The sequence below is a fragment of the Somniosus microcephalus genome, chromosome 12 (assembly GCF_052327205.1).
Source record: "Somniosus microcephalus isolate GS21.2 chromosome 12, FLI_Smic_1.0, whole genome shotgun sequence".
Lineage (NCBI taxonomy): Eukaryota > Metazoa > Chordata > Chondrichthyes > Squaliformes > Somniosidae > Somniosus > Somniosus microcephalus.
In genome coordinates this window covers 127,215,490-127,237,875 of record NC_140998.1, presented here as the reverse complement: position 1 = coordinate 127,237,875, position 22,386 = coordinate 127,215,490, and the positions used below count along the sequence as shown (strand labels likewise).

Sequence of the window (22,386 nt, the reverse complement as noted above, 5' to 3'; positions counted from 1 at the left end):
GACCAAAGAACATTCAAAACTAATAGATAGGTTTCCAGGTCAGACAGCATCTGTGGAGAGAGAAACAGAGTTAACGATTCAGGATGATAACCTTTCGTCATTGACCTGAAACATTAACTTTGTTTCTCTCTCCACAGATGCTGCCTGATCTGCTGAGCATTTCCAGCATTTTGTTTTTATTTCAGATTTCCAGCATCCGCACTATTTTGCTTTTGTAGATAGGTTGCCATGTTTCCCTACCCCTCTGCTATTCTGCTACAACCATTTACACCTCCTGTGGACCCATCTTTTGTTTCTACACTTGCCCCATTATCACCTTTTACCTAGCACCATTATCACTTTATAATTTAATCAGTCCTTCCCTCCACCCTATCATAGACTTCTCCCTTTTGTTCTTTTTCTGCCTCCTTTTCCTGGACTCTGGACTTGCTTAAAACTTTGTTATCTTTAACATCTTCCATGAAATGTTAACTGTTTCTCTCTACACTGATGCTGCCTGACCTGGAATTCCAAAGATTCACCACCCTCTGTGTGAAGAAATTTCTTCTCATCTCAGTCCTGAATGGCCTACCCTTTATCCTGAGGCTGTGGCCCCTGGTTCTAGACTCCCCAGCCAAGGGAAACATTCTCCCAGCATCCACCTTATCAAGCCCTGTAATAATTTTGTATGCTACAATGAGATCCCCTCTCATTCTTCTGAATTCAAGAGAATACAGGCCTAGTTTACTCAATCTCTTCTCATACGACAGTCCCGCCATCCCAGGGATCAATCTCGTGAACCTTCGTTGCACTCACCAAGAGTGGCTCGGTAGCACCACTACTGACCGAGCTGGCTGAGTCCTGAAGGACAGAACTGCCAGTCTGGGCCTGCGACAGGTGGTGAGCGAACCAACAAGAGGGAAAAACCTACTTGACCTCATCCTCACCAATCTACCTGTCACAGATGCATCTGTCCATGACAGCACTGGCAGCAGTGACCACTGCACAGACATTGTGGAGACAAAGTCCCGTCTTCACACTGAGAACACCCTCCATCGTGTTATGTGGCACGACCACCGTGCTAAATGGTATAGATTCAGAACAGATCTACCAGCAGCAGAAATGTATTCCACCACAATCTGTAACCTCATGGCCCGGCATATCCCTCACTCTACCATTACCACCAAGCCAGGGGACCAACCCTGGTTCAACAACGAGTGTAGAAGAGCATGCCAGGAGCAGCACCAGGCATACCTAAAAATGAGGTGCCAACCTGGGGAAGCTGCAACACAGGACGACATGCATGCTAAAAAGCGGAAGCAGCATGCTATAGACAGGGCTAAGCGATCCCACAATCAAAGGATCAGATCAAAGCTCTACAGTCCTGCCACATCCAGTCATGAATGGTGGTGGACCATTAAACAACTAACGGGAGGGGGGGCTCCAAGAATATCCCCATCCTTAGTGATTGTGGAGCCCAGCACATGAGTACAAAAGACAAGGATGAAGCGTTTGCAACCAACTTCAGCCAGAAGTGCCGAGTGGATGATCCATATCGGCCTACTCCCGAGGTCTCCACCATCACAGAAGCCATTCTTCAGCCAATTCAATTCACTCCACATGATATCAAGAAACGGCTGAGCGCACTGAATACAGTAAAGGCTATGGGCCCCGACAACATCCCGGCTATCGTGCTAAAGACTTGTGCTCCAGAACTAGCCACACCTGTAGCCAAGCTGTTCAGCTACAACACTGGCATCTATCCGACAATGTGGAAATCTGCCCGGGTATGTCCTGTCCACAAAAAACAGGACAAATCCAACCCGGCCAATTACCACCCCATCAGTCTACTCTCAACCATCAGCAAAGTGATGGAAGGCGTCATTGACAGTGCTATCAAGCAGCACTTACTCACCAATAACCTGCTCACTGATGCCCAGTTTGGGTTTCACCAAGACCACTCGGCTCCTGACCTCATTACAGCCTTGGTCCAAACAGGACAAAGGAGCTGAATTCCAGAGGCGAGGTGAGAGTGACTGCCCTAGACATCAAGGCAGCATTTGACCGAGTGTGGCATCAAGGAGCCCTAGTAAAACTGAAGTCAATGGGAATCAGGGGGAAAACACTCCACTGGCTGGAGTCATACCTAGTACAAAGGAAGATGGTTGTGGTGGTTGAAGGTCAATCATCACAGCCCCAGGACATCGCTGCAGGAGTTCTTCAGGGCAGTGTCCTAGGCCCAACCATCTTCAGCTGCTTCATCAATGACCTTCCCTCCAACATAAGGACAGAAATGGGGATGTTCGCTGATGACTGCACAGTGTTCAGCGCCATTCGCAACTCCACAGATAATGAAGCAGTCCATGCCCGCAAGCAACAAGACCTAGATGGCGTTCAGGCTTGGGCTGATAAGTGGCAGGTAACATTCGCGCCACAGAAGTGCCAGGCAATGACTATCTCCAACAAGCGAGAGTCTAACCACCTCCCCTTGACATTCAACGGCATTACCACTGCCGAATCCCCCACTATCTGGGGGTCACCATTAACCAGAAACTTAACTGGACCAGCCATATAAATACTGTGGCAACAAGAGCAGGTCAGAGGCTAGGTATTCTGCGGCGAGTATCTCACCTCCTGACTCCCCAAAGCCTTTCCAACATCTACAAGGCACAAGTAAGGAGTGTGATGGCATACTCTCCACTTGCCTGGATGAATGCAGCTCCAACAACACTCAAGAAGCTCGACACCATCCAGGACAAAGCAGCCCGCTTGATTGGCACCCCATCCACCACCTTAAATATTCACTCCCTCCACCACTGGCGTACCGTGGCTGCAGTGTGTACCATCTACAAGATGCACTGCAGCAACTCGCCAAGGCTTCTTCAGCAGCACCTCCCAAACCCGCGACCTCTTCCACCTAGAAGGACAAGGGAAGCAGGCGCATGGGAACACCACCATCTCCAAGTTCCCCTCCAAGTCATACACCATCCTGACTTAGAAGTATATCGCCGATCCTTCATCGTCGCTGGGTCAAAATCCTGGAACTCCCTCCCTAACAGCACTGTGGGTGTACCATCACCACACAGACTGCAGCGGTTCAAGAAGGCGGCTCACCACCACCACCTTCTCAAGGGCAACTAGGGATGAGCAATAAATGCTGGCATTGCCAGCGACGCCCAGATCCCATAAATGAAATTAAAAAAACTCCCTCTATGTCAAGTATATCCTTCCTTAGGTAAGGAGACCAAAATTGTACACAGTACTCCAGGTGTGGTCTCACCAAGGCCCTATATAATTGGAGTAAGACTTCTTCACTCCTGTACTCAAATCCTCTTGTAATGAAGGCCAGCATACCATTTACCTTCCTAATGGCTTGCTGCACCTGCACATTCACTTTCAGTAACTCATGTACAATGACACCCAGGTCCCTTTGAGCATCTGCATTCCCCAATCTTTCACCATTTAGGAAATACTCTGCCTTTCTGTTTTTTTCTACCAAAGTGGATAACTTCACATTTATCCACATCATATTCCATCTGCCATGTTCTCGCCCACTCACTGAGCCTGTTGAGAGCCCCTTGAAGCCTCCTCACATCCTCTTCGCAACTGACACTGCCACCTAGCTTTGTGTCATCAGCAAATTTGGAAATGTTACATTTAGTCCCCTCATCCAAATCATTGATATGGATTGTGAATAGCTGGGACCCAAGCACTGAACCTTGCTGTACCCCACTAGTCACAGCTTGCCATCCTGAAAAAGACCCGTTTATCCCTACACTTTGTTTTCTGTCTGTTAACCAATTCTCAATCCAGGCTAGTATATTACCCCCAATTCCATGTGCCCTAATTTTGTTCACCAACCTCTTTTGTGGGACCTTATCAAAGGCTTTCTGAAAATCCAGATACACATCTACCGGTTCCCCTTTGTCTACTCCACTAGTTACATCCGCAAAGAACTCCAATAGGTTTGTCAAACAGGATTTCCCTTTCATAAATCCATGTTGACTCTGCCCAATCTTACTATTAGTTTCTAAGTGCCCAGTTATTGCATCCTTTATAATAGATTCCAGCATTTTCCCAACTACTGATGTGAGGCTAACAGGTCTGTAGTTCCCCATTTCCTCTCTCCCTCCTTTCTTAAATAGCGGGGTTACATTTGCTATCCTCCAATCTGCAGGAACCATTCCAGAAGCTATAGAATTTTGGAAGATGACAACTAATGCGTCCACTATCCCAATGGCCACCTCTTTCAAAACCCTGGGACGTAGGTCATCCGGTCCTTGGGATTTATCGACTTTTAGTCCCATTAATTTTGCTAGTATTGTTTTTTGCTAATAATAATTTCTTTAAAGTTCCTCCTTCTCGCCACACCACTGGTTTTCTCGTATTTCTGGGAGGTTTTTTGTGTCTTCCTCCGTGAAGACTGAAACAAAGTATTTATTTAATTTCTCAGCCATTTCCTCATTCCCAATTATAAATTATCCTGTCTCTGACTGTAAAGGACCTACATTTACCTTTGCAAGTCTTTTCCTTTTCACATACCTATAGAAGCTTTTACAATCCGTTTTTATATTTTTCGCTAGTTTGTGCTCATATTCCATTTTCCCTTTCTTTATCAATTTCTTGGTCCCCCTTTGCTGATTTCTAAAAAGATCCCAATCCTCAGGCTGACCGCTTTTTCTGGCAACTTTATAAGCTTCCTCCTTTGACTTAATACTAGCTTTAATTTCTTTTGTTAGCCATGGTTGGATCATTTTCCTTTTGGGCTTTTATGCCCTAGAGGAATACTGTATATGTTTGTTGCAAATTATGCATTATTTCCTTGAATGTTAGCCATTGTATGTCCACCTTCATACCTTTTAGTGTAGTCTCCCAATCTACCATGGCCAACTTGTCCCTCATACCCTTGCAGTTTCCTTTGTTTAGATTGAAGACCTTAGTTTCAGATTGGACTACATCACTCTCAAACTTAATGTAAAATTCAATCATATTATGGTCACTTGTCCCTAAAGGCCCTTTTACCACAAAAGTATTGATTAGCCCTTTCTCATTACACAGTACCAGATCCAGAATAGCCTGCTCCCTGGTTGGTTCCTCCACCTACTGATCCAGGAAACCATCTCGCATGCATTCCAAGAATTCATCCTCCATACCGTTAGTGGTAATTTGATTTGCCCAGTCAATATGTAGATTAAAGTCCCCCATGATTACCGTATTGCCCTTGTTACATGCACTTCTAATTTCTTGATTGATACTGTGCCCTACATTACCACTACTGTTTGGTGGCCTATACACAATTCGCACCAATGTTTTCTGCCCTTTGCTGTTGCTTAGCTCCACCCAAACTGATTCCAGTTCTACATCACGATCTGCCGAGCCAAGATCTTTTATTTCTACCGTACCAATCTCATTCCTTATTAACAGCGCTACGCCACCTCCTTTTCTTTTTTGTCTGTCCTTCCTAAATGTTGAGTACACTGGAACATTCAGTTCCCAGCTTTGGTTACCCTGCAACCATGTCTCAGTAATGGCAATTACATCATACCCATTTACTTCTATTTGTGCCATTAATTCATCCACCTTGTTGCGAATGCTACGTGCACTTAGATAGAGTGCCTTCAACTTTGCCTGTTTAATATTTTTCTGCACTTTGACCCTCTTTTCTGTTGGCCTTTGTTTCTGCTCCCTACTAGATTTGCTGACTACTTTTTAACTTTCACTTCCAGCTTTGTTTCTCTCTGTTCTGGGCCCACACTTAGGTTCCCAGCCCCCTGACAAAGTAGTTTAAATCCTTCCCAACAGCACTAGCAAACCCCCCTGCGAGGATATTGGTCCCGGTTCTGCCTAGGTGTAACCCATCCAGCTTGTACAGGTCCCACCTTCCCCAGAATCGGTCCCAATGCCTCAGGAATTTAAATCCCTCCCTCCTACACCATCTCTCCAGCCACGCATTCATCTGGTCTATTCTCCTGTTTCTGCTCTCGCTATCACGTGGCACTGGGAGTAATCCTGAGATTACTACCTTTGAGGTACTGCTTTTTAATTTATTTCCTAGCTCCCTATATTCTGCTTGCAGGACCTCGTCCCTCTTTCTACCTTTGTCATTGGTACTGATATGGACCACGACCTCTGGCTGTTCACCTTCCCCCTTCAGAATGTCCTGCAGCCACTCAGTGACATCCTTGACCCTGGCACCAGGGAGGCAACATACCATCCTGGAGTCATGTCAGCGGCCACAGAAACGTCTATCTGTTCCTCTTATGATAGAATCCCCTATCACTATTGCTCTCCCACTCTTTTTCCTCCCCTCCTGTGCAGCTGAGCCACTTGTAATGCCATGGACTTGGCTCTTGCTGCATTCCCCTGAGAAACCATCTCCCCCAGCAGTATCCAAAATGGAAAATCTGTTGGAGAGGGAGATGGACCCAGGGGACTCCTGCAATACCTTCCTGGTTCTTTTACTCTGTCTGGTGGTCACCCATTCCCTTTCAGCCTGTGCACTCTTTACCTGTGGTGTGACCACCTCATTAAACATGCTATCCACGTAGATCTCAGCCTTGCGGATGCTCCAGATCCGAAATGCGGATTTCGAGTAGCTGCAGCTGGAGACACTTCCTGCTCACGTGTTCGCCCTGGACACCGAAAGTGTCCCTGACTTACCACATAGCACAGGAGGAACACTCCACGCTGCCAAGCTGCCCTGCCATGTCCTACCCTTAATTTACTCCCTTTACTTCCTCTAAATTAAAGAATATTAAATACACTAGGGACCGTACTTCACTTTACACACTACTTACTCTAAACTAGAGACCTTTCTTTTACTTTAACGACTGGACTGTAGAAATACTCACCAGGTCCTTCTTACCAATCAGCTCCTTCCCTGGTTTTGACGTCACTTTAGTGGTTTTGCAGTTGTTGTTGTTGTTTGACAGCTCCCGCTCTTGGACTCTTTCCTGGGTGTAAAGTAAGAACCAATTCCTACAGAGTGAAAAGTTAGGGAAAGCAAAGGCGAAGCAAGGGAGTTCCTCAAATGCAAGAGGTCTGTATGAACGCAGTACAGCCAGTTAAATGTGGGAAACTCTGATGTTGGTTTCTATAAAATGGATAAATCATAGTCAGAACTCCGTTTTCTTTCATATCATACATTTTATTGAACTCCACGCTGTTTCTGTGGGAAACTGAATTGTCATATTTCAATACACAGAAACTGCAAGACCATTCAGTGATTCTTGGCTGTGATGAAATTAGACCCACTTGAGGCTGATTTTATGCAGTTCCATCCATTTTCATGCTCTCTCACCATATTCTCTCACAATTATTCCAAGTAATTATTCAGCACCTTTTTGAATGCTGTAATCAATTTAGGATCGATCACGACCTATGGCAAAGCATTCCACATTCGAATAACTCTTTGGGTGAAAAATATGCCTTCCGATCTCCCACATGTGGTTCTTGATTCATTAAAGTCACAGGCTAATCATCTTTACCTTTTTTCCTCAGTTATATTTTGATAGGGAGTTCTTTTCTTGATTATCACAATTGATTCTAGTCTGACACGGTGCACAGAAAAAAAATGTTTTAAGTACTATTCCTGGAATGGTTGGCTGTTAAGTCTTGGTTAGAAAGTTGGCACTGCAGCTCCTTCTCCATTACAAACGCTCCAAAAATGGAATATTTCTTTACTGTTTCATTTAAACTTGTTTGTGGAGAATTGGTGCATGTCAATCAATTCTACATGGACTTGGAAATGCAATGACATCATGTGCTTCTGTTCTGTGTGATGTTGATCAGGTGGCTTGTGAAATGGATCTCATCAGGTATCTGATCAACTTCAGTCATCATTCTTCCTTCCATTCTGATAGTTGCGGGCTGACAAAATGGATCTGGTTTAACCACCAACCTAAGGAGCGATTGAGTCGCATGCTGGGTGATGTAAAAAGACTACTGAACGCTTGGTTTGAGTATAAAACAAGGCTTTAATCAACTGTTTCAAAACCATTAGATTTCTAGTTACATCATTAGTTCCCGGTTACAGAAACATCCTGAGCAAGCTGGGCCCATGCCCGAGTATTTATACTTCTTGGACGGCGCCACCAGCTGGCCGCCCAGTGTTACTTCATGAGTCATGATAAGATTCATGACATCCTTCCCGCCTGAAAGTTTTGGAAGTCCGACGACTTCCTTCTAGTGGATTAGGTGGACCACGAATAGGCGCAGTCTTTTAGATCTTCGCTTGTGTCTGGAAGGCACGTCTCCTCGGACTGTGTCTTGGTCCCTGGGTCGCTTGGTCTGTACTGGTAGGTCGATGGGGCCCGTGTCGCCTTGATCGACCTGCGGAAGACTGGGGAGATCGTGACTCCGGGTGCGGATCCCCACAGGCGGAGAGCTGGCGTCATCTTAGTTGGTAGCCGGGGATTGACTGGCGTCCTGGCTTCGGGTGGCCATCCCATGGGAAGCGCTCAGCTCCCCGAGTTGATCCGGTGGATTAGCCGGCATATCCCTTGATGTCCCAGGTACGGCGTCATCCTCAAATGAGCACAGAGCGTCGGCATCATTACCATGGGTTCCTCTACCAGTTGGGTCCGTGGGACTGGTTGGACAGGGAGCCAGATCTCGGAGTGAAATGGTGGACTCCCGGCCATCAGGGTACCACACGTGCGCGTAAGTGGGATTAACGTCCGTTAGTTCCACCTCGTCGATGTGGGGATCATTTTTGGAAGATCGGACGAAGCTTCGGAGCAGCACGGGGCCGGGAGCTGCCAACCATGACGGTAGGGACGTCCCATGAGTGGAGCGACGCTGGAACCTGAAGAATCGCTCATGAGGAGTGACATTGGTGGACGTAGAAAGAAGAGACCTGATGGAATGCAACGCGTCCGGGAGCATAGTTTCCCACTGCTGGTCTGGTAGGTTGCACGACCTCAGTGCAAGACAAACAGCGTTCCAAATGATAGCGTTGTATCTCTCAAACTGTCCGTTACTGATGGGATGATACGGTGTCATTTTACTTGTGGCGATTCCCCGTTGGGAAAGATAACTTTTGAGTTCGCTTGACATGAAGAAGGGACCCTGATCAGAGTGGATGAAATTGGCCGTACCGCAAAGGGAAAAGACTTGATCAAGGCATTTGATCACTGTGGAAGTAAGCATATTGGGACAGGGGAAAGCAAAGGGAAAGCGTGTATATTCGTCCACCATAGTAAGCAAGGAGGTGTTTTGCGTTGAGGAAGGCAATGGCCCATTAAAGTCAATGCTGAGTCGCTGCATAGGCTGCATAGCGTGTATGAGCGAGCCATCTGATGGACGGAAGAATTGCGGTTTTAATTCCACACAAATTCTACAGATGGAGCATGTTCTTTTCACATCTTCCGTAGAAAATGGGAGATTTTTAGATCGCACAAACTGCAACATACAGGTAACGCCAGGATGGCATAAGTCAGTATGAAGATCTGCAAGAGTCGAAGTTGACATAGAAGGGCAGAATGCACGCGTGAGGGTATCCAGGACTACATTCTCTTTGCCGGGTCGATAATGTATGGTGTAGCCAAAGGCGGCCAATTTCATCCTCCAGAGCTGTATTTTGTTATTCTTGATCTTAGTGCGTTTCCGGTTATCCAGCATAAAGGCCACGGAGCGCTGATCGGTTATAAGCGTGAAATGGCGACGAGCGAGAAAATGACTCCATTTACGTACTGCATCGATGATAGCCGTAGCCTCCTTCTCGACAGGAGGATAATGGAGCTTGCTACCCTGCAAAGTTCTGGACAGAAATGCCACGGGTCGACACCTTGATTCAAGGTAGCAGAGATCGCCACCTCCGATGCATCGCACTCGACCGCGAAAGGAAGATTTTCATCGATGGAACGAAGCGTGGCTTTTTCCAGTTGTCGCTTGAGGAGGTTGAAAGCTGAAATAGCCATTGCCTCCAATGGAAATGACTTCGCGTAAAGCAGGGGCTGGATCTTGTCGGAGAAGTGGGGTATTCACTTCGCATAATAGGCGAACATACCAAGTGCCCGACGAAGAGAGCCGAGATTCGTAGGGGGAGGGAGCTCCTGAAGCGGACGAAGTCGCTCCGGATCCGGTTTCATGACACTGTTGCCCACCCAATAGCCAAGGATGTTGACTGATGGTACTGATTTCACAGATTTGGACTCATTTAAAGTTAAGTTGCGACGACGGAGAACATCAAAAAATTTCTGGAGGTTGGCATCATGCTCCTTCTGGTCATGACCAGCAATGGTGATATTATCCAGATATGGAAAGGTGTCCGTTAAGTTCTCCTGTTTGACTAGGCTATCCATTGCCCATTGAAAGTCGGCCACCCCATTGGTGACCCCAAATGGAAGGTGACAAAACTGATAAAGCCGACCTCTGGCTTCAAAGACCGTATACTTTTTGTCAGAGTCCTTTAACGGTACTTGATGGTATGTGCTCTTTAAATCAAAAGTTGAAAATACCTTGTAGTTGGCAAGGTTATTGACCATGTCATCGATGCGTGGTAGTGCGTAGGCATCCAGGTCGGTATACTGGTTAATAGCTTGCGAGTAATCGATGCAAAGACGTTTCTTGTGTTGCTTCAGAGGATTTTTAACAACGACGACTTGAGCCCGCCAGGAAGATGAACATGGCTCAATGATACCGTCAGCTAGAAGGCGAGAGATTTCTGCCTCGATAAAGGATCGATTATCTTGGCTGAAACGTTGTGATTTAGTGATTATGGGCTTACATCGGGGAGGGGGGGGAAAGATTGGAAAACAAGGAGGGCTTGTCGAGCGAAGCCGCTGAAAGCGCACAAAACGGTACTTTGGAAATAGTAAGCTCCGGCTTTGACACTCCAAACTCAAAAGTGAGCCTTTTGTGTTGTTTCTGGAAATCCTGTCCCAGGAGCACATCACTGAGCATCCCGAGCCGGGTGGAGAAATAAGTGCAGCCATTGAGAATAAGGTCGACAAGACAAAAGCCGGAAGAGTTGGTGGTCAGTGTCGTCAGAGCCACTGCAATTTCCCTGTCCGAGGGGTAAATACGCAGTTTTAACTTACTGACAGCCCGCTCACTAATGAAGCTGTCAGAGCTGCATGAGTCGATTAGTGCACTCAAAATGTGTCCATTTATCGAAACCTTCGTGGCTGCATGGGACAGTCTTTGGGAAAAAAACAGCTGTGATGGGAGGAGGGGCAGTTTTACCCTTGACAGCTGTAACCTTAGTAGTGGTTCTTGGGGGAGGAGCAGTTTTATAGATTGCAGCTGTAACCTTAGTAGTGGCTCTTGGGGGAGGAGCAGTTTTATAGATAGTAGCTGCAAAACTAACAGGGGCTCTCGACCGGTATACCTTAGAAAAGTGACCTTTCTTACTGCAATGATTGCAGACTGCGTTACGAGCAGGACAAAATTTCCTACAGTGGAATGCACCTCCACAGAAGAAACACTTCCTTCCAGATTGCCAAGATGCCGCTAGGGCAGGGTCGTCATCAGTGAAGGCTTCTAGGGCAGGGTTGTCATCAGCCAGGTGGGAGTCATCATCAGTGAGGGCTTCCGCCCGAGGCCTGTCGAAGGAGTCACTAAAAGTGATAGCAGCAGCCCGTGCACGTGGTGAAAGATAGGTACCTGCATTCCTCTTTGCTAAGTCCAGAGAGCATGCCTGTAACTTGAGGGTTTTATTCTCCAACAGACGCTGACGTATGAAGGGAGACGCAATCCCATTAATAAAGGAATCACGAATTAACTCCTCCTGGTACTGCTCAGCTGAGACAGCTTTAAGGTTACAATCCTTGCTGAGCCTGCGAAGTTTCTGAAGAAATTCGTCAAGTGATTCCCCGGGTTGTTGTCGAGTTGTGGCCAGTAGATGCCGAGCAAAAATTTAGTTTGGGGACTTAACATATAGTTGCTGTAGTATTTGGATAGCGGCGTCATAGTCTACACAGTCTTCGATATAGTCAAACACATGAGGGGATACATAGTTGGCAAGCATTCGTAACTTATCAGGAACATTCTCACCACACTCCTCAAGGAAGTTGCTAAAGGTACGATACCAATGTTTCCATACCTTAGCAGCTGTAAGTGAATTCGGGTCCAGGTTGAGACGGGCGGGTCTGAGTAGTTTCTCCATGATGGATCGATTACTTCGTCCGAGTTCCCTTCTATGGTTTGAGTCGTAGCTGTCTGTTCCCAAGACCACTCAGAGCGTGGAGCAGGTCCAGTTGATTAAATTGATTTAAAAAGACTACTGAGCGCTTGGTTTGAGTATAAAACAAGGCTTTAATCAACTGTTTCAAAACCATTAGATTTCTAGTTACATCACTAGTTCCCGGTTACAGAAACATCCTGAGCAAGCTGGGGCCACGCCCGAGTATTTGTACTTCTTGGACAGCGCCACCAGCTGGCTGCCCAGTGTTACTTCATGAGTCATGATAAGATTCATGACACTGGGATTTATCTCCTCAGAGCAGAGAAGGTTGAGGGGAGGTTTAATAGAAATTATCAAAATCATGAAGGGTTTTGATAAGTAAATAAGGTGCAACTGTATCCAATGGCAGAAGGGTCGGTAACCAGAGAACACAGATTTAAGGTAATTGGCAAAAGATCAAGCGGTGAGAGGAGGAGAATTTTTTTGACACAACGGGTTGTTATGATTAGTTGGCCAGCATTATTGGTAATGAATCAGCCACAGTCCAGTGGCACATAATGAAATGTGTGATGCTTCAGTCAGCTAAATGGCAGGGTGGTGGGGGCGGGGGTTGTTGACACAGTTAAAGTAATCGTCACAGTCTTGGCCCTAACCAGAGTCCAAGTTTCAGGGCCACACCGTGGTAACAGCAGAACTGCAGCATGATAGATTCAAAATTTAGTCTGGAGGTGAACGAATCATTGGAGTTCAAAAGAGGTCCTTTGAAGGCTGGACATGACCAATTCGGATCACTCCTATGGTAATACCGTCGTCAAAATGGATATTACTTCCAAGGGAGATCAACGGTGTCATTTCCAACTTGCAGACAAGCAGCTGACCAAGGCTGCTGATGGTAATGCATTTTTTGTGCCTGAGGTCACTAATGCTCATTCCAAACTTGGCAGTATCTATGGACAGATGACTGATGGCCTCTGACAGATATGGTTAATTTTCAGTTAAAGTAACTGTGTCATCAGCATTGCATAGATCTGTGCTAAGAGTGTCACTGATGTGAAATTTAATCAATAACCTGCCATCGTTAGTAATAATTCTGTCCCTAAATGCATTGAGGAGTTCTAGGCATATAATGCACACTTGATGAACACCTGACTTAGTGCAATGTGCAGTCATCAATTGGTTTCCAACAAAAGTACAATTAGTAGTGTCCCTGAACAATAATTCAAACATTTGCAGACCTTTTGCTGGTACACCAAAGTTGTCCAGCAGCAACTACAAGGCCACGCTGTTGACAAAGTTGAAGATATTTTGAGATCAAAAAAGACTGCATAACACGGTCTGTTGAAATTCTATTGTCTTGTTTCTCTGACTTAAAGCCACAATGTTTTTTTTTCTCCATTTTATTGAATTATTTAGGAATTAAATCTGAGTCAATATAAATTGCTTTTGAATGTTGCCAATTAAGCTTTTTCTTGTTTCAAAAACAAGCGATGTCATCAATTCAGTCTTCTACGAAGCAAATTACATTCCTGACATAAACCTACAATGATGTTCATTAAAAAAAAAGGCAGAATGTTACATTAGAATCACAGCATGATATGGCAAAGAAGGAGGCCAGTCGGCCCATCGTGCCTGTGACGACATTTTGAAAGAGCTTTCCTATTAGTCCCACTCTCCTGCCTTTGCCCCATAGTCCTGCAAACATTTCCCATTCAAGTATTATCCAATTCCCTTTTGAAAGTTACTGTTGAATCTGGTTCTATCACCCTTTCAGGCAGTGGATTCAAGATCATAACAACCTGCTGTGTCAAAAAGAATTCCTCATCTCACCTCTTGTTCTTTTGCCAATTACCTTAAGTCTGTGTCCTCTGGTTACCGAACGACCCTTCTGCCACTGGATACAATTGCTTCTTACTTACTCTATCAAAACCCTTCATGATTTTGATCATTTCTATTAAACCTCCCCTCAACCTTTTCTGCTCTGAGGAGAACAATCCCAGCTTTACTAATCTCTCCACATAACTGAAGTCCCACATTCCTGGTACCATTCTAGTAAATCTCCTCTGTGCTCTCTCTAAGGACTTGACATCCTTCCTAAAGTGTGATAAGAACTTAAGAAATAGGAGCAGAAGTAGGCCATACGCCCCTCGAGCCTGCTCCGCTATTCAATAAGATCATGGCTGATCATCTACCTCAACTCCACTTTCCCATCCTATCCCCATATCCTTAACATGCTGTAGCCTTAACATGCTGTGTAAGGGATCTGTAATAAATAGGTTCAGGACCTCGATCCTACACAAACAAGAGTTCCTGATATTAGCCATGGCTATGTGCTGGTTGAGCAGATACCAGGAGCTTCCCCATGGCTGAGTGAAGGTCTGAGGTCACCTCAAGTCTATGCATTTAAGTTTCCTGAAGCATAATACTCAGCTTTCTGACAACGTCAAGTAATTTATATACAAATAAGCATATTGTAATAATTATGTGGTGTCAAGCACAATTCTCTAGCCAAGTAACACTGCATACAGTTTTTTGTAATAGAATTACAAACTGTGTGTATTAAATATGTTTTAGTTGATTATTTAACACAGCTAAAGATCTATTTTCGCACTGTAACAAACAGCTGAGGTTGATTTTCCTTTCCCCCCAAGTGCATAAGATTCAGGTGTAAATATTAAAAACATTAATAGCAGCACATTTTTGAAAAATACCTAGAGGTTGCAACTGGAATTATCAAGCTGTGAAACGCATTAACTGTTTTGGTTTTACACATTAATCAATTGTTAAGAATTTGAAATGTCTCAGATTAAAATAATTACCTACTCACATGTAGGTATACAAATCAAAGGTGGTGATCGGCTAAGATGCTAATTTGTTGTGCATTGTGCAGTGCTGTTCTTTATGAGCAGTGATGGGAAAGGTTCGGGGTACTTCATTCTCTGTTTTCTCATAGTAAGTCATCTTTTTCAGTATCATATTAAAATCCTTATGAACTTGAGACCAGTCACTGGGAAGATTTCTTATTAAGGCTACAATGAAATGATCGATATAAAGAATAAAAACTCCCCTGTGGCAGAAGAGCTTTAAATCAATGCTAATCAAAAATCTGTTTCAGATAACAGAGATTTAATCAGACATCTCCATTTTTCTTGGATCATTAATCCCATTGCCAATAGAACGCTATCCAATTTATGGTTTAATTTGGGTTAATGACCATCATTATGCCATCAGTGAGTCACCACCTTAATCAAGACTTAAAAAGACCAGTTGGAAGTTCATTTAAAGGGAGCACAAGAGTTAATTCTCTCAGCAATTGTTAACTGTCTTTCAAAGTACATTTTTAAAGAAACATCTGAGCGGAAACTTCGTTTTCACCCCAGACTTTCTTGCACACTAACTGCCTGTCAAGCCTTTGACAATTCCACTCTGAGCCAGTCAAAAGGAAAGGCACAAGAGCCACCAAACTACTGTATCTTCTATTTTACCCCCCCCCCCCCCCCCCACCCCAGCCCCAGTGATTAAGCGTCTTGTCTTTGGCTCCGTGTCTCACGATAGCAATGAATCCAAGATGGGAAACTCTCAACCAAAGCGATCGAGCCTATGTGCCACCACTGCCCTTGCTGTGCATTTGTGATCCAACATAACATACACCTCCATAAATGCACAATTTGTTTTAAAGATAAATTAATATGTAATTTGAAATGTAATCATTTCATCCTATTCAGTTAGGTGAATATATTTGTCACAATTAAAAAAAAAACAATTGTGACACATATATTCACCTAACTGAATAGGATGAAATGATTACATTTCAAGTCAAGAGATTAAATGCTTGAAAATATATATATTTTTTAAAGTGTTCAGGCTGGGAAATGGGCTATATCTGTCTGTCAAACACGGGAAAAGATCCTTTAAAAACAGCAGCACTGCAGTGTGGCAGCACAGCCACATGCAGTGTACCAGTATATTTTGTGCCATCTTCAGATCCGACATTTCTTTTTAAAAAGTACAGTTACAAACTTCAATCGCCAGCCCTGGATGATCATGTACTTTCAAACTGCTATTTTGTAGTCCTCCAGTAGATTGTAATGTAGACCCATTACATAAAAACTCCAAAATTGTATAATGCAATTATCCAATTTATGGTTAAAAGTTAAAACTTAAAACTGGATGATGTAATTAAGCACACCGCTTCTGAATTGCTGATTTGCATATTCCATCATTTAAGTTGAATTACTTTCCCTGTTCTGCCTTCCAACGTGCATTTCTTCACATTTTTTACATTGAACTGCATCTTCCCCCTATCTTCCCATCTTTTTGACTAATCCACATCCTCCCGCAGTCTTGCATAATGTTAATCCCAATTCATTTGCGATAACTTCACCGCTGCTCACGATGCTCCTCTACATTGGGGAGACCAAACGCAGATTGGGTGACCGCTTTGTAAAACACCTCCGTTCAGTCCGTAAGGGTGACCCCGAGCTTCCGGTCGCCTGTCATTTTAATTCACCGCTCCATTCCTACTCTGACCTCACCGTCCTTGGCCTCTTGCATTGTTCCACGGAAGCTCAACGTAAACTCGAGGAACAGCACCTCATCTTCCGATTAGGCACTTTGCAGCCTTCCGGACTCAATATCGAGTTCAACAATCTCAGATCATAACCTCGGCCCCTATTACATTTTTACTTATATTTTTTTCCACCCCTTGTTTTGGGTTTTCCCTCCCCCCCCCCTTTCCTTTTTTCTCTCTCCCACATGGCAGCTGTCTCTCATTCTGCCAGTACACTTCACATCTAATCTGAGCCATCTTTTGTCTCCACTAGTCCTATTACCATCTCGTCTGGTTTTGAATACATCTTAATGTCTCTTTACTTCTTTTGTTCTATCGCAGCCCTGCCTTTGATCTATTTCATTTCCTTTCCAGTTTTGAAAAAGGGTTCACCCGAAACGTCGACTCTAATTTCGCTCCACGGATGTTGCCTGGCCTGCTGAGTTTTTCCAGCATTTTCTGTTGTTATTGCAATAACTTCAAATTGGTGTTAAGAGTAAATTTTGCTGGTCTCTCAATTCCAATGTCAATACCTTTCATGATAAGGTTTTAAATGGAGCAGAGGAACAGAGGGACCCAAGTGTGAAGTTACACAGGTCATTAATGGTGGCAGTGCAAGCAAATAAGGCCATTAAAAAAGGGAAATTGAATCCGTAGTTTTGCAGAAACATAGAACATGGGGTAACGGTAAACATGCACATGAGCTTAGTGCTCGGTTAAGTATTCGTCTTGGTGAGTCGAGGGAAGGGTGTTTTAAAGAAATGCACGTTTTAACAGAATTTAAAAAAAAAAACCATTCTGTTTAAGGAAGAGTGGGGAAAGAAAAAAACGTAGAATAGGGTTAATTGAAAGAATGCAGGATAAACAGGGGAGAATAAATTTACAAAGAATTTGAGCGAAAGCTTGGAAGAAGAGGATCACGGGATGATCAAAAATTCGACAGGTTGTGGGAGTAAGTAAAGGAGGCATTTGAAGAGGTTGTGAAAGTTGGAGGTTTACCAGTGAAGTTGAGAGAGACAGCTGGAGGGGACATGGCAGAGGAACATGGAAGGCATCAGGGAAGGTCGAACTTGGAGGCCAAGAGCAACAAACAGTGGGCTGCAACCCCTAGCCTGATGTTCAACTACAGTGGCCGGGTGGGAGATGAGTGGGGATAAGGACAGGCGGGTCAGGGTCGGTAGATCGGAGAAAAAGATGGCGGAAGAGCATGGTGGGGCCATGGTTTGATTCAAATTGGAAAGCCGAGAAAGTTATGCTGTGAGCCAGGAATAAGGCAGTGGGGAAAGCATGTTTTTATTTTTTAAATGACCTGAAGGGAAACTAAAAATTGAAGGCCGGGTAAAAATAGAAATTCTAGCATTAAACAAAATATAAAAAGGCGGGGGGACCAGGCCACAGCACCACCAGTGGTGGGAATCCTGCAATTACAGTATGACAGACAGATAGGCTTTTCCTATTATAAATGTTCACATAGCAATCTTACATTGTATGACAGTATAGCAGTATTGAAAAACCTTGACAACAGAAAGTAAGGATTTTGAATAAAATCTGTGTGCTATATGCAGGACTTTTAATAATATGTAGATACTAAATAAGAGTCTGCCCAAAGTGGACCTCTGCGAAACACCGCTCACCACACTTTTCCATTCTGAGAAATTTCACTTTACCTTAATTTTTGCGTTTCTGTCCTAAAACCATCTCTTTATCCTTATGGCCACCTTCCCCTTAATTCCATGTACCATTATCTTTGCCTTTGGTCTCCTATGTGGTACCTTATCAAATGCTTTTTTTGAAAATCAGTATACACCACATCTACTGCATTTCCTTTATCTATACTTTGTTACTTCTGTAAAGAATTTTACCAAAGTTGGTCAAGTACAACCTGCCTTTAAGAAATCCACGCTGACTGGCCTGATGAGCTCATGTTTGTCCAAGTGTTCGTGATGTGATAATGTCAAAAGATTAGCAAGACCAAGAAAATACATTAAGGCTGCGGCTTTAAAGTGTTACGTTATGAAAGAGACTCATAACAATCAAACTCTTTGGCAAGTCTTATTAGTTGGCATATTTATTCTGAGATACTCACCTCTGGAGTTACATCTCTTGGGGCAAACCCAGTTCCCCCAGTGGTTAAAATAAGATTCAATTCCTTATCATCGCACCATTCTATGAGAGTCTCCTGGAACAAAACACACAGTAACGCAGGTTAATGAATCAGGGTTAAAAAATAAACATGAAAACAAGAAAACATTAATACAGCATACGTCCACACACACATAAATATACTTAGAATCTCAGACAGGATCTGTTATCTCTGCAAATCCAAGTCCAAGGAAGGCAAATGACATTCTCTTTTCATCAACTGATGGTGAGAAACACAATTGAGATTTGCACGGGTTTTTCACATCCGTTGGATCTCCCAGATGTTGGTCCATAAAACATTACCCACAGTGCAGTACTAAATTATAACAGGACTTCAATTTCACAGTGGCTGTAAATTTGGCGCTGAAGTGTAGCAAATGGTTAAGTATAAGTATTGTGGATTTGTTTCTTTTTATTTCAACTGTAGTAACTATTGTGAATAGAGATGTGAATCAGTCTGAGATAAGTAGCTGATACAAACAGCCAACTGTTTTTTGCAAGTAACTAAGCTTTTGGTGTCTAAAACTGTACTGACAGTAAGTAGGGTCAGTAGTATTTTTTTTTTTAAAGTGTGAACTTGTACTGTACATCATATTACAGGTAGACTATCCTTTATCCGAAAACCTCGGGACCAGCCGAGTTTCGGATAAAGGAGAATTTCGGATTTCGGAAGGTGGGTCGGCGGGGGTCCGCGGGGGGGTCGGTGGGGGGTCGTGCGCACGACTTACGCTGACGCTCAGCGTAAGTCAGTCGGGGTCGGCGGGGGTCGGGGCCGGCGGGGTCCGCGGGGGGGTCGGCGGTTGTCGGGGCTGGCGGGGTCGGCGGTTGTCGGGGCCGGCGGGGGGGTCGGCGGTTGTCGGGGCCGGCGGGGTCCGCGGGGGGGGGTCGGCGGTTGTCGGGGCCGGCGGGGTCCGCGGGGGGGTCGGCGGCTGTCGGGGCCGGCGGTTGTCGGGGTCGGCGGGGGGTCGTGCGCACGACTTACCCTTTATCCGAACTTCCGAAACCGGAACCCTCTAAAAACCTAAGGTTTTTTCGTTCGTACGCACGACTTACGCTGAACGAAAAAACCTTCGGTTTTTAGAGGGTTTCGGTTTTCGGAAGTCCGGATAAAGGGTAGTCTACCTGTACTCAATTTCTGTAGGGTCTCGAGTAATCCTCATTATAATACCACAATTCTAAGTTTAAAATTAAGGATCTTAAGCTCCTGACCCCCAGGTTAATAGACACTTTGGGGGGTAGAAGAATTGTTGCCAGATGGGGCTGGTAATACATTATCTCCAGATAGCTCAAAATATAAATCCTGTGATGCTCACATTCAACTTCGAGCATTCTGATTCAAATTGACCAGTTTCTTGAGGATGTAGTAAAGGTAGGGTAAAAAACTCAACTGTGTGAAGGGTTGAAATGTTAGTAGATGTGAAAAAACAAGCATGCCATTTGCTGTCTTTGTTCATATACTCCTTTATTCTTCAGATCCATGACCCTAACCCCACCCGACAAAAATACATCCAAGCACAATGACTGGCTTCCGCCCCTTCTAAAAAACCCAGAAGAAAACTTCTTCAGAGAACAGCATATTAAAAGGAATACCATAAGACTAGCATTATACAGTATTGTTGGTCTCCTTGGCAGGCTGAAGGGGAAAAAAATTCACAGCCATCAAGAACAATGGAATGAATGACATTGGACTTCTCCTGTGATTGATCCACTTTCTTTGGTGTTGTGGCTTCGTGGCCAGGAAGATCATGACTTTAACCCTGACCCCAATACCGTCGTCAGGAACAGCTGCTGCTGCTAAACCTCAACATTGATTGGAGAATCTGCACAGAATACCAGCAGCAAAGTTTCATGCATTGCATTGTCTGTTTGTTGCTGCCTAAGATCTGTTCCTTTGTGTGTTACAAATTAAATCCAGGGTTCATCAGCACTTCCTACTAGGCAGTGGTAAATCTATGACTTGACCATTGGAACCTCAGAGTTATTTCATTCTGTGAGCTCGAGGCATCTGCCCTCATTACAGCCTCCTCCAGCTGAATCCTGGCATAATTCCATTTTAGCTATAAACTGAAGAAGCCCACATCAGCTCAATCCATCTCTTTTCAAAAGTTGCCCTTTATTCATTTTTTCAAACTGTTCCATAACTGAGGCAGTGGTGGATTTAGGTCAGATGTTTGTTAAAGGTAAATAGATTACATGACATAAGCGCCATGAAATATTTTTCTTATTTTGTAAAGATGATGACTTGAGCCAGAATAGATACCATGAAGAAAAAAAAGCTTCATTGTGGGTTTGAAAAATTTGGATCCAGGTGAGCTTTTCTGCTGTGTACAAAGTTGAAAACAAGATGTTGTAGTTTCAAATTAAGGATGACAAAAGAGTCAAATTAAGGTTTTTTTCTTTTAAAAGGGAAAAGGTGAAAAATGTATGGAACAGATTAGCAGCAAGGGTGATGGAATAAGAAACTAGGGTGGAGTTCAAAAATGGACTAGTCGGAAGTTGGATGGGTAGATGAGATGGACTAACAATCTACTCCTGAATTTGTTATCATCAGAACACTCTGGAATCTGCAGATCAAATTAGGTTACAACTTAAATTGATTTATGTTAGACGCAATCAATTACCAAATGTATACTATTAACATAACTGTTAAGTCTGTGTGTTCCAGTTGTATTAAGATTAATTACTGACACAGACTACAAGAATAAAGTTCAACAGGTCTTTACTAGTTGGAGGTCAGGACTATACTAAATACAATATCACTACACAGTACTTATATACCGGTGGTCACCACCGGTATTACGTATACAGCAGCCAGAGAAAGTAGTACATCTCTTAAGGTGGAACAGGCTTAAGTTCTCTTAAGGTGGAACAGGTTACATACACCACAATAACAAAGATACAATCTAGCCGCAACTATTAATTACTCATGACGTCATTACTTATAGATTATCAGTCTGTCCGCTTGCAGGCAGGAAGAAAATCCACATGCATTCTCTATCTCTACATATGAGTTCAAGTAGAATCCAAAGTGTTAAGAACATAAAAAAAAGGAAAAACAGAATTCCTATGAAGATTTGAGTCTGAAAAGACATGTTAAATTTATGCATGTTTCACACAAATTTTATCCGTAATAAATTGTTCATAACAATTACTAATATTCACTAGTTTCAAACTAAAAAGAAAATCCCATCTTTATCAAGGCAAAATGTTTGGAAATAAGGTCTTTTTCGCCCCCCCCCCCATTCTTTTAAAAATACAAACAAGCCTCTTGGTAATTCAATACCAAAAGTGATAAGAGTAACTGAAGCACCTGCTGAAATGTCAGAATTATGAGGCAATTATATATTATAGAGAATTAAATGTTATAATTTTCAAAATGCTCAAAATTCTAATTTTGAATTCACGAAAGGTTTTCTTTCCTCACTGTAAGTTTATATTCAGTGATTTGTCCAGAAGCCTTTTATAATATTTTTTTGGTGACAAACTTAAAATATTTCAGACTGAAAGCCAATAACATGGGAAAAATATATTGGCCCAGAATTTGCAGTCAGTGGCGAAGCAACGTCGCTCACTGCTGACCTCAAAGAAAGCT

General features: G+C 43.7%; 1 protein-coding gene and 1 long non-coding RNA gene across 2 annotated transcripts in view; one reads left to right on the top strand and one right to left on the bottom strand.

The window, feature by feature from the left end:
- The window catches only part of LOC147109517 (gephyrin-like), a 513,341-nt gene that overhangs the window by 77,736 nt on the left and 413,219 nt on the right, over positions 1 to 22,386 (bottom strand). The window contains exons 6-7 of the mRNA XM_086002318.1: positions 18,739 to 18,831; positions 6,831 to 6,932 (exon numbers count right to left, since the gene is read on the bottom strand). Of these exons, the coding sequence (XP_085858444.1) occupies positions 6,831 to 6,932; positions 18,739 to 18,831 (195 nt within the window). The remainder of the gene's footprint in view (positions 1 to 6,830; positions 6,933 to 18,738; positions 18,832 to 22,386) is intronic.
- On the top strand, positions 19,104 to 20,747 carry LOC147109519 (uncharacterized). Its single transcript, XR_015080299.1, has 2 exons — positions 19,104 to 19,174; positions 20,268 to 20,747. It is a non-coding gene; the product is annotated as an uncharacterized LOC147109519 (long non-coding RNA).